General features: G+C 34.8%; 2 protein-coding genes across 4 annotated transcripts; both read right to left on the bottom strand.

Moving 5' to 3' along the window:
* Positions 1-117: 117 nt before the first annotated feature.
* LOC126915068 (AP-2 complex subunit alpha) lies at positions 118-8,644 on the bottom strand. Of its 3 annotated transcripts, XR_007710015.1 has the most exons (15): positions 8,491-8,644; positions 7,459-7,547; positions 6,515-6,726; positions 6,228-6,421; positions 5,908-6,139; positions 5,729-5,837; positions 5,004-5,647; positions 4,786-4,917; positions 4,492-4,689; positions 3,702-4,030; positions 3,344-3,612; positions 3,105-3,249; positions 2,673-2,880; positions 2,137-2,594; positions 118-2,021 (listed from the first exon to the last, which is right to left on the bottom strand). XR_007710015.1 is itself a non-coding variant. In XM_050719418.1 (14 exons), exons 2-14 carry the CDS (start codon positions 7,520-7,522, stop codon positions 2,517-2,519), a joined length of 2,814 nt encoding a protein of 937 aa, XP_050575375.1. In that variant the 5' UTR covers positions 7,523-7,547; positions 8,491-8,644; the 3' UTR covers positions 118-2,516. The 3 variants fall into 3 exon arrangements, 2 of the variants coding, with proteins under 2 accessions (XP_050575375.1, XP_050575376.1); XM_050719418.1 differs by having other exon boundaries at positions 118-2,594; XM_050719419.1 differs by lacking the exon at positions 8,491-8,644 and adding an exon at positions 8,081-8,426 and having other exon boundaries at positions 118-2,594.
* A 388-nt stretch (positions 8,645-9,032) lies between these two features.
* On the bottom strand, positions 9,033-9,916 carry LOC126915149 (thyroid transcription factor 1-associated protein 26). Its single transcript, XM_050719588.1, has 3 exons — positions 9,733-9,916; positions 9,507-9,630; positions 9,033-9,420 (listed from the first exon to the last, which is right to left on the bottom strand). Exons 1-3 carry the CDS (start codon positions 9,848-9,850, stop codon positions 9,168-9,170), a joined length of 495 nt encoding a protein of 164 aa, XP_050575545.1. The 5' UTR covers positions 9,851-9,916; the 3' UTR covers positions 9,033-9,167.
* Positions 9,917-12,533: the final 2,617 nt, after the last annotated feature.

Below are 12,533 nucleotides of genomic sequence, written 5' to 3' on the forward strand. Positions count from 1 at the left end.
ACTATGAAACGAAGGACTTGATTTGAACTTATGTAACTTATAACGAAACTCGATCCTGCTCTTTTCTTCTGCGACTTTTCGCTTCCATATTTGAGAAGCGACGCACGATTTAAAAAATAGGTTTTCAAAATCATGTAATCGATTTAAATATAAAGTATTTCTACATACGTACTATATGTACGAATTTTCCTTTATATTATCTTATGTAAGGAATGTGTTCGTTTCTTATAATTCTTATATAATGTATGTATTATGTTATCGTGTTATCCTAAATAAAAACAAAATGCAAATTTCGCTACTTGCTCGTAAAATTCTCTTAGGTACATATATATGTGTTTTCTATGCAATTATTTTATTGCTGGACACGGTATATATATTTTCAATGTACCGCGTTTTTAAATTAAATACTATAGAATAGTAAAACAATAATTCGTGGTAAGGTTACGACGAAACAAAGTTTGAATTAAAAATATACAAGCATTTTTCGTGCGAAGTGTTGAATTAAATGAAAAAAGAAAAAAAAATAAATAAATTGGGCGTTAAATAAAAAAATTTATTTTTTCTATCTAACGTTTCCCCGTTTCATTTGATTCATAAATATTCATCAAACGCTTGTGTAACTTCGACGTGAAACGTATGCATATATTAGGAACACGTTCTTGAGGATGCAAGCGTTCTTTGAACTTACATTTTTAGGGCTAACTAGATCTATGATACATTGTTATCCGACTTCCATAAATTTTTAGGATATACTCTTTCCCATGCTTAACAGCGATTAAAGTTGAGATGAAACATTGATAGCACTGCATCCTTAGAAACGCATTCTATATACAGATCTTTTGATAGGTCATGCTAGAGTTTTCGATTCATGCTAGTACGTACGTAACACACAGTCGGAAACGATAAAAGGGAATCACAGGTGGAGTAAGGAGAAAGCTTTCGAATATAAATTTATGCTATATACGAACATAAAAAAAATATACATCTCGTGTTCGCATGATAAAGAAATATATATATATATATGTATATATATATATAAATGAAATAGCAGGATGGAACGATATTACAAGATCGTCATGCCTGCAACTACAGATTCTATGTGTCTCGTGCAATGACTCCCTGTCATTGGCACATTTAATTAATGAATTTTTTTATATACAATTTAATTAGAGCTTTACAATTTCCACAACAGACAGAGTAATCGTGAAGCATGTGATCCCAATGCTAACACGGTTCAAACGTCACAGCTGCTCTATTTTCATATTTATTTATTTGTTTGTTCTTTCTCCATTATCACTCGCAAAACATAATAATCTCCAACGTATTCGTAAATATCATCTGTACAAGATATACTACTGAAATATACATCTCACACAAGATTCGTTAAAAATGATTAGAAAAATTCTTCTAGTGATTATTGTTTCACTTCTTCTTTTTCTTGTTCGTTTACTTCTCGATGAATTTAATTGCTCTTCTCTGTCAGCCGAAAAATAAAACCAGCCATGGATTTTATACGTCAACGTATGAGGTACAGAAAACCAAGGAAGGATCAGAGAACAAGCGGAGCAAAGGTAAGGGAATCGGGATGGGATCGATCATCTCGAATCTACTAATTACAAAAGAAATTTTGAGCTCCGTAAAATACAAGGAAAAGTCTACGATAGACAACTAATATCATACAACTACTGTCATCGTGTCCAAATCTACTCTCGCTCGCGCAACAATAATAATCTCAAAAAAAGAAACGAAAATCGGCACGAAAAAGATCGTACATACAAAAAGGGAAGCTAAAGGTATAGATGAGAATGCGCCACGAGCATACAAATTCAATAGTACGGGCTAATAAATATAGAATCGCTGTAGCCGACGCATTTGCGTGATACAGTAAACTCATTAAAAATACTCATCATTGAAAAGGATAACTATAAACATCATTTATAAAAAGTATATGCTAGTAACCTGAACGCTTTGCAGTGTGATTCTTGGCCGTTTCTTTTTTTGCGGATACCCGTGGCATGCATCTACACATTATTGGATAAGTTACAAATTATAACTTCTTATTAAAGCCACATATTAAATTAAGAAAAAAAAAAAAGAAAGAAAAAAGAAATAAAGGTAATATTCTGTACTTGTTACCTTCGTTCATGGACCAATATTGTCCATTATTATAGTCATCGTATGTCGCATAGCTTCTTTGCTTTCTTTTTTTTCTTTTTTTCTTTTTTTTTTTTTTTTTTTTTTTGTTTCTTTTTCATGTACACAATTCGCCTTTATCGTATTTTTAGCAATCCTATGCTTTGTTCGTAGGATTATACGTGGTAACAATGTTTCGCCTACACAAGAGTTCAGTTCTCGTGACCGCGTTGCGAGTGTAAGCTTGCGTACAACAAATATGTCTTAACAAATAATCATCAATATCTTTTGAACGTCGAGAGACGACATCCTTCAGTGATCACGATATGTCTTCCCACGGCGTTTTAACGTATCTTAAATTAGCTTCACGCCTGCTAGGCCATTTAAAATTGGTCCACCAGCAGGTCACAGATCTCTACTGACATCGATTCCTTACTCGAACGTACTGTCAAACGGAACATCTACAAGATGACATTAACAACTGGCTCACCGAATTCTTGGTTTAAGAGATCCAATATTTAAGAAGCTTTGAAAGTTACCTGCGCTTGTTTATTAGGTTCTAAACGTAAGAGACATCCTACTTGTTGTGCCCTCATATGTACTATTCCTGCACAGACGAAATTATCAGGATTCGGATCGATACCATCGAGTAATTGCATTCCAAATCCTTGCAATTTCGTGCGAACTTGCGCAAGATCCATCGGCTGTTGTGCTTTAAAAATCTTCTGCGAACGTTGTTGATTGGCTCTAAAAGAGTAAGTTGATTATATAATATTATTTCAACGTATTGCTAAACGAAATAACTTTTATTTGAATAATAAAAATATATCAAACAGTTTCTAAAATTATTTGATTACGTACGGCTGACTTTTGTCATATTTAATAAATTAATAAATTTTAATGTAATAGTTAAAAGAAATAACAACCAAAATGACGATAGTAAAGAGTATTTATTACGATAAGTTACATACCCTCCAAGATTTTTCCACCGTGCAAAGAATGATTCTCCGTTCATTTCTGTAGGCTCGAAGAATTTGTTGATCGTTAATGGTAACTTCATTGTTATCTTTTGTGGCACGTTATTATAAATAAAGGAAATGATCATGCTTGGTGCATCTACAATATAGAAAGAAGAAAATTCAAACAATATAAAAGTGAATAACATCAGTTTGATGACATCTGTTTTAGAATGTTATGTAGCTTATCGTACCACTGTAGTCGTCGATACACTCTGCATTAATCATTTGTTGTATTTGAGCACCAGCTTCTAGCACGGGATCGACCGGTTTTACTTGTACAGCTAATTTTTGTTGATTTTCCTCGGGCCAAGATAGTTGAGGTTGAAAGCTGTGAAGGGCATACTGAGTTTTGTTTCCGTAAAAAAGACCGACACGTCCCAAGTTTTGCCTGAATTCTGACTTTACTCCGATTTGAATTAAGTCATTTTCAAACAATACGCCGTTATTCTTACACACGAATCTGTAAGGCATAGAGCATCATAAGGCACTTTAAAGTCTAGTACCTTCTCGAAAATTTCTCTCGATTAAATATTTTCTACGTCAACATACTTTTTGGGATTATACGTGTTTTGGGCACCATTAGTAGCAACTTTGTTTGGCATATTATAAATATCACCTAGTACATCAAGTAAAACTCCTGTATTGCTAGTTGGTTGAGAAGACGGAGGTGTAGAAAGACTTAATAAATCTGCCGAGGTATTATTAACAGTTCCTGTGGCACTGGCGGGCGCTTCCGCGTGATGATTAGCATTTGGTGCAGGACTTTTACTTTCTCTAATCTCATTCTCGGGGACACGTCCTGGCTTTTTCCTTTTCAAAACGGCGAGAATAGAAGATTCTCTTTCTGGGAATGCTGGCATTTCTTCTAATACTGTAGCCTATAAGGAGAATTACAAATATTCACCAACATTGCTGGAATCACATACACTTTCATATCGTATACAATTATAAATATCGCCCCGTTCCAGCGTAATAAAAATCTAGTAATAAACATATCTAATCTCTCCATTATAAAAGTTTCGTAATTTTCCAAACATTCTTAGCCAATGGATGGCAATAACGTAGTTATTGAAATATTTGTTTTTGTCTATCGCACTTCGTAACGATAATTGATGTATTAGTTGCGTCACAGACATACTTAAAAGTAACTAGAGAATGCAAACAATATTGTTTAACGCAACATTATGAAACATTCGTTTCGTTATTTAATTACAAATTCTATTAAATGAAATCGATCTTCTTCGTTAACTGAAAAATAATCTTTTTACAGTTGCGTCATTGTTGTACTGGAACGGCGATACGCTAATTGAAATTAATTTGAATTGGACTTGTTATTTACCAAAACATCGCTAGAGGCGATAATGCTTAGCTGAAGATACTCTGAAGCTCTTTGTTGTAATTCTGCATCGGCGCTACGTAAATTACTGTGTTGTCTAAAAACATCTTGAATTTGACTTCTCATTTCAGGAAACAGATTAACAAATTTGATATAGGTTGAAAGTAGCAACGCTCGGGTCATTGGAGAACATAAGTGATACTGAAAAATTAAACAGAGAAAAAAGAAAAGGAAAAGAAACGGCATTAATATATTAAATATGAAATGTTTAAATATGTAAGAGTTTATAGAACTTACTTTGGAATGTAATAATTGAAATTGAACAGCTGGAGAAGAGCGCTGATCACCAGCAATGAGATTTCCAAACTCCCCAAGTATGTAACCACCAACTTTAACCATATTTTCGTGGCAAGCTGGTGCTTGTAAGGCCTACCAAATATCACATATATTTAATATCCTATTTATAACAAAATATTGAAATGAAAAAGATATATATACAATTGTGCGTTATCTACCTCGAAAACAGTCTTTGCTGCATAACCTTGCACGTCGTCTCTATTGATAACAATCTGGATAACTCTGTACCATACTTCTTCCGAAACATAATCACCGGCTATCCTAATGAGATTTAGAATAACGTCAACGTACCAAGTATAATCGGTAGCATATTTTTCGGCTAGAATCGCGACTTTAAGAACCATTTCTTCTCTAATAGAATAGTCAGCAGTTTCGAGGTAGTTTAACATTTCTTGTACTATTTCTTCCGCATTGCTTTTATCACACATAGCATACAGAAGATCAACAGCCTGTTGTCTAACAGATACGTCCTTTTCCATTTTCATAGAAAGAATGACGACTTCTTGATGTTTCTTCACGGCTTCGTGTGAAAGCTCTGATGTAGCCAAATGGCACATGGATTCGAGTGCTAAGTAACGAAGATTAGTTTCACGATTGGATAGAAACTGACCGAGTTGATTACACGCTCGAACCGACAAAGGCAGTTCACTGTCGTTATGAATAATTAAACTAATGGCCTCGAATAACACAGCGTTTTTAGCATTCGAGTGCTGCACCTTCTTTGATTTTGGCGGTTCTTGAGCTTTGTTTAATATAGTTTCTAAACATTCGTTTAATCTACCCCTTACACCTGGATCCTCAGCTATTAGAAAGTAACAAATACAATAAAATTATTGCTGTGGCTACCCTAATATATTATACAATTTGAACAAAAATAATTTACCAGGTGGGGTGTAATTCTGTAGTAATCGTAAAAGTTTAACAGAGAGCCATGGCGCTGGCACAAAGTAATATGTATAATCCTGTAGGTCTGTGTAGCTCGATGTCACGATCTATTGAGGTAGAGTAAAAATAAACAAACTGACATCTAACCATCGACTGGATTAACAAGCTATGCCATACCCTGCTCAATCTTGAAACTGCTAAACTGACGCATCCTTTGTATTCGTCCGGATTTCTTTTTACAAGAGCATCTATTAAAGATGCAGCTGCGGTAACAACACCGAGATGTTGGTCATTTAGAAGGTGAACTATGCGCGAGGTCCATTCTCCACCAGGAACAACATCCGGCGCAGTACGCAATAACCGTAATAAACACAGTGCTGCACTTTGTTTCACAACGTCCATAGTATCTCTAAAATAAAAAATTATTTATAATCATTTCTCCTTTCTTTGAGTAAATCGTAAAGGGGTATGAAATATTAATTACTTTAGCTACATACCCGGAAACGAGTAGTTTTGGTATTTCATTGCCAAATGCCTCTGCCATTTCTTTACTACCAATATTAGCAATACATTGCAATGCAAGGTTTACATGAATGGGATTTCGTGATGCAAGATCATTCTTTATACTTTGAATTATTAATTTAATGAGATCACTGTTTGTATTTACTAAAACTGATATGAAAAGGTAGCCCTAAAAGTGGTGGTAATAGTTGCATAAAATTAAACTTCAGCATCAACATAATTTATGTGTGCATTATTTACTTCAATAGGTCTTAACGCTTACAATTTGTTTCTCTGAATATTTGTTAGATGAAAGTAGATTAACAGCCTCCATATGTCCAAAGTCAATGTCATGACCAAGCAGGAAAATAAAAAGTAGCTTGCAAACATATTTCTTTTTTTGATAACCGTCGAGTGTCTTATCTCCTTTAAATTTACTACGAATATTTGCCAACTCTTTGTTTATTCTTTTTATTTCCGCCTCTTTGCTTTTACCTAATAGAATAAGGCAAAACAGAACAAAGTGATTAATAATTTTTTAAGCCTTTTGCAGATCGTTTCTGTGAATATGGAATTATTGATGACACGCATTTACACACACACGCGTGCGCGCGCGCGCACACACACACACACGCACACACACACGTATATAACTATACATTTGTCATTGTTTTTATAGAAAACTATAATGGCTGCATGCCACTTGGACAGGCATCAAAGTATAGATGTATTGATTTGTCCTATAAGAGTCAATTTCGTATCCTACTTCTTATATAATTATTTATTGCATTATATATAGCATAAAGATTATATAGTTAAACCATACGTTAATTTACATTCTATTCGTATCTATAAAGATTTCTCAAGGTGGCTGGAAGTGTTAGTTTTAATATTCATTTACTCTATTATGCCAAGTATTACATATGAGTGTCTGGAGCGCAAGCTATATCAGAAAGATACGGCTATATCAGAACTCCGCCCCCTGTCTCCTACTCTTCACTGCCTTAAATACACTATGTGTCATGTTTGTTTCAATGGCATCATATCTCCTAGTGAAACATGGGTCAAAATTTCAATGATCCAAAAGTTAACGAGTTTTCTTTTTTATCTGATAGCATATAATGTACACGAGTGTCTAGTTAGAACTGATGTAAGATGCAAGTTAATACATTTTTTAAAAGTATCATTTAAAGACGTATAAGTAACAAGAAAAGTGTTTTAGCTCACAATTTCTAATATCAGAAATGAATACAGCCAGCCCACGCATGCCATCTCCTCTCACAGCCGGCATCTTGTCTTCTTCTATTTAAAACCACCTGTGAAATAAAATACAATGAAAGGAATTTGTACTCATATCCCTGAGAAACATAATTTTAATTTACAAAATTATGTTAACACGAAAACACGTATTAACATCTATCTATCTACAAGCTATTTTTTATAACAATTAAACATTTCAATTATATAAATGTTTATAAGAAAATATATGCCAGGATATTTTTTGGATTACAGAGGGATATACGTAGTTATAAAATGGTGTTTAATAAACATAGATAGAGATATGTGATATTAAAATAAATATACAGAAAAATGAATGGAATTCTTCATATCACTGCTTATGGGACAATTTATGGAAAGTTAATTGTAAACTCGCAAATATATGTTTTTATTTGACGGCATGCAATAGACGCATAGGGGAAGGCTCAAGAAAGTGATTTAAACGATGTTCGTTGATTAAGTGTACTCGAACCAACGAGCCCCTTGGTCTCTTCAAATAACTTTAAAGAAGAATTCCCCATGTTAGATATACGTTCGATATTAGCGAATAAAACTAGCATATTACACGAACATTGGGAATTGAAAGGGCAAGTTGTGCGAAATAATGCAGCGTCTACTTCGACGCACGAGAGAAAAATCGAGTGATTAAGCCGGTAGCGCGTCCTAGATTCCGACGGCAAACGCTCTTTGACAGCGGTGTGATGGAAACGTTGATAGTGGTTCGCATTACGTGAAAACTTCCGACATTATGTTGAAAGATTGTAGCAACATTCACGAAGAAATCACCGAATAATTCAACGTGTATGGATCGAACAGGCAAAAAGAATATTTGGAAACGGATTAATAGATCGAACGATGGCTTTCTGTCTCCGATGACCTGTCGTACTGATGGCAAATGCAACCAGTGCGACCTATGTTTTCTGAGGAAAAGGTTATCTGCTACGCATCTTCTTGGTTATTGGATCAGTTTTAAGTACATACCAATCTGGGTTAGGGTAACGTTCACGCACAGCTCTGTCACGTAGTACTCGGTAGGCGTGAAACTATTCGCGAGTCGGTGCCAGAGATTTTGTGGCTGTCGCCATTTGCAACCGCTGACTAGCTGACGGCTACCCGTCAAATGCCACTAAGCCTGCGCTTTCGACATTGCGCGGGTAAATTCGTATTTCAAATCTGCTGCTATTTCATCGATCGCTTTTTATATGATTATGTCATTGCTCATAGCGTATGAGACAAATTTTAATTATTGTTATCATATCGATATTCGTTATTTCAATTTTTACGGTCATTTTGACATTTCTTAGTAACATAAAAGAGAAGATTCTATAAAGTCTAATAACTCTGTACTGTAAATAATAAGATCATACGATACAAATTTTATTTCAAAATATAATTGTAAAATAGTGAGAGGTTTTGGAAACTAAAAAAACTTCTAATGTTCCTTTTATCATGCAATTAATACGTTAAATTGAATTAAGCTAGGTCGTCAAAATTTGATTTAATTAAAAGCATATTAAACGAAGTTAAGTTTACGGGAAGGTATTTATTGAAAATTTGTTTGTTATTGCATGTATATTTCTTAAATAAAAAAATGTATTTACAATATGTCAACTTCAGAGATCATTCACGTTTTTAAAAATGTACGATATCTCCTTATATCAATATGCCACCTGCTGCTGTATCTTCTCAAGTAACATTTCTAACCTAACATTCATAACAGGTTGTCCTTTTTTTGTTTTCCTCGAAAGTTGTTTATACGTTTGCATTCTTTTCTCTTTATACTTTTTCAGCGCTTCCTCCCTTTCTGCTCTCACTTGGAAAGCTTCTTCCTCTTGCTTCCTCTCTTCATTCTTTTTATCGAGAAATTCCTGTCTTGCTTTATGAAACGCACTTATCCTTTTCTGTTGTTTCCTTCGAACAAACAGGAATTATCTTTAAAGATCAATATGAATTTTGAAGATGTTGTTTCCTATATAAAACGTGGTAAGTATACATACTCGTGACCATATTGATCATTAACCTCGTAAGCGAATTTCTTTAGATTTTGTTGCTGGTCCTTGCCAATTTGCCTGTAAAATCCTCGTAAAACAGCTTTCTTCCTGCGTTGCTCCCATTGATTAACTGCAATATATAGAACAATTAAAAAGTAAGAATAATATTCTTAATTATATTTGAAGTTAACCTATACGTAAACTAGATTACTCGATAGTCTCACGAACGTACCTTTGTATTTATTACTGTATTTCTGCAGCCTATACTTCTTTTTGTTAAATGGCTTTTTTCCATTACTCGCATATTCTGATTGTTTTCTATTAAAAACATTTTTTACATAGTTCTTCATGATTGTGATAAGCGTCACGAGGTGCTAATTTAGTTGCGACAGTAGACGCAAGGGGGACTTGAGATCAATTGAGCGGGCGCGTTAACCGACGACGATTCAAAGGGAAATATTTTCCTTCGATACGATGTGTATCGGATAATCATTAGAATGTATTTTCTTGAGGAAAACAGGCTGTTACTTTACGTTCATTCGTAAACGTTCGTGCATCATCGTTACGCACATAAATACGTGTTATACCATTGAGTAATATCGTTTAATATGTCGACAGAAGGTAAATGCAAAGTTGGATAGGTGTTGGTGACTTAAAATAAACTTCTATTCATGGTTAAAGTAAAAATATACCAAGGAGTAATAACGTCGTATTTATATTTCTTACAGACTTATTTACATCGTCATTGTTTAGTAGATACAACTAAATGAAATATTGAGATACTTATTTGCTTGTCAGTGTCGAAGGATTCAATGGAAAAATTGTAATACCAGAGTGTACTAAGAAAAGCAAATTACAAAGAAATTACTCTTGCACAATCGACCGAGTATATTACGGGCACTTGTCATCGCATTACATATTGTCAGTTTATTCGTGGCAGTGACATTGGCCAGTGATATGGCTACATTTATTCGCGTGTACTAACATTGCTTTCACGCGCGTGTAGCAAAATGAAGGATGACCATCGACCATCGATATCAAATATGACATTGTTAATGCGATCTATATAAATAAACGGTTTAAAAGAAAAAAAAAAAAGTTATCCCCTATGCTACCATGTTTCATTAATAATAATATTTAGATGTCTGATGTAATGGATACGTTTGTGCGCAAATACAGAGCGCTGAGAATTTAAGCACTAAAAATTCATTTGAGCTATAGATCGTGTATATAGCAAATACAAACGTGCGTGAATGCTATAAGTAGTTGCAGCCGGATCGTATTGCAAATCCACGTAGCGCGAATGTTACAACAAACCGGTTAGGATCAAGTTTCACAAGTTTGCAAAGAAATGGTTGAAAATTCGGCGTTATAATATTTATCCTTCCCGATATGGTAAACTCGTCTGGCGCTATTATAGTCGTTTTATTTTCAATTTCCCTTGAAATTTTCTTCCAACTGTAATGGTACATTAGACGTAATATTATGTACGTAATATTATTAAACATCAAATATAATCGAGCGTTTCGTTAGTTATACATACGATGTATCGTGTATAGAATATACAGTGTGTCACGTCACACGTGCCGATGGTATACACGTGCTACTGAATTATCGTGGAGATTGAAATTGAGGGGACAATCTGGTCGAAGGCTTGGCAATTTTACCGAATATGGACACTATGATATCAGAGAGTGACATCATGGCGCGTTAACCTCAGTCCCCATTTGTACTCAAGTCGGTAGTGGCGATGCGAAGTCGTCGTACGACGACACCAATCAAGTCAGCCTCCTCATTCAATCGTTCTAAGTAAGCCAAGTACAAACGACTATTAAGCGCTCATTGCCTGTTTGCTACCGAAGTATTGAATGAAATTATCTTTTACCATGCCGGTTGTGTTATCGACACCTACTGTCCACTCTAACAAATTATTTGTAACGTAACCGCGCGAGCGTCCGGAACAAAGAACGGTTCTCTCTTTGTTTGCTCGTGTAACATTAATTAACATTAATTAACGTAATGGAACTTTAGTTTACCCTTGTTGTCCTAAAAACTAGGAAATTAACGAGACAAACTATTTTCTAGATGCGTTTATGCAAAATTTATCGCTTCTCAAAAGTTTTTCGATCAATTTTTAAAACTTTTGCCTTCCGTTGGCTTCCGTTCTGCGGTTGTTTACGATATCGGAGGAAATTGGCACGGTGAAAGGTGAGGAAAATTCGCGCGGTACCCTCGACATTGAATGGTGGAAGAATGACGGTCGAAAGGGTCGAACGATTAAAGAATTCCTTGGATCGAATCTGGCCTCGGATATGGCTCTCTGTCGGACTTTGTCAGCTATTAATAGTCAGCGGTGTCGAAGAGGTGTATGTATAGTATGTACTATCTTTTCTACAACCTCCGTTTAGTTGTTTTCTTCTGCGTGCCACGCTACATATAATTGCCTGGCAAGCTGTTTCGCTTCTGTCTCCTTGTCTGGCGTAACAATGTAATTATTCGAACGAATTGTGTTGCACGAGTAACTCAATTTCGACATAAGCTGGAAGCTTAAGAAATTGGCTCTTTTAAATGCGTGGTAAAAATCGTTCTTCGAAGCAAAGTTACGAGACACGCTCGTTTCCTGTTTTAATCTATTCTTAGATTCAGATTCTATAAATTATCATTATCCTATTATTTGAGTAAAAATTCCTCTTCAAAGCGAAAGTAAATAAATTTCGTTTAATCGTAGTTAACGTTGTACAGGCTACTGAAACTTTATGACCCTTCTTTCAAGGGATACCGAACGAGACAGTGTAAAAGTTTTCTATTAAAAATCCGATATATATATATGAAAATTTCATTTTCTTAGTTCCCCAGTATCAATCCCTGTTCAATGCTGTTGCATAACGGATTTGTCCCAAAATGGCGAAATCGAAACGACGTTTCCAACATAATGACCTAAAAAACAAATAAGATCGGGAAGATGGAGCAAGCATTTAAATTCGGCGGAAACGGTTAAGAATAAGATGTTTTCCTCTTGTTGCATCCATTGTC

This window comes from Bombus affinis, chromosome 4, assembly GCF_024516045.1.
Source record: "Bombus affinis isolate iyBomAffi1 chromosome 4, iyBomAffi1.2, whole genome shotgun sequence".
Classification (NCBI taxonomy): domain Eukaryota; kingdom Metazoa; phylum Arthropoda; class Insecta; order Hymenoptera; family Apidae; genus Bombus; species Bombus affinis.

Coding starts and splice junctions, on each gene's coding strand:
- LOC126915149 (XM_050719588.1), bottom strand. CDS start 9,850: ATGAAGAACTATGTAAAAAATGTTTTTAATAGAAAACAATCAGAATAT. Junction 9,631..9,732: donor ATACAGTAATAAATACAAAG/GTACGTTCGTGA, acceptor TATATATTGCAG/TTAATCAATGGGAGCAACGC. Junction 9,421..9,506: donor AATGATCAATATGGTCACGA/GTATGTATACTT, acceptor GTTTGTTCGAAG/GAAACAACAGAAAAGGATAA.
- LOC126915068 (XM_050719418.1), bottom strand. CDS start 7,522: ATGCCGGCTGTGAGAGGAGATGGCATGCGTGGGCTGGCTGTATTCATT. Junction 4,690..4,785: donor TTCAATTATTACATTCCAAA/GTAAGTTCTATA, acceptor TTAATTTTTCAG/TATCACTTATGTTCTCCAAT. Junction 2,881..3,104: donor CGGTGGAAAAATCTTGGAGG/GTATGTAACTTA, acceptor TTACTCTTTTAG/AGCCAATCAACAACGTTCGC.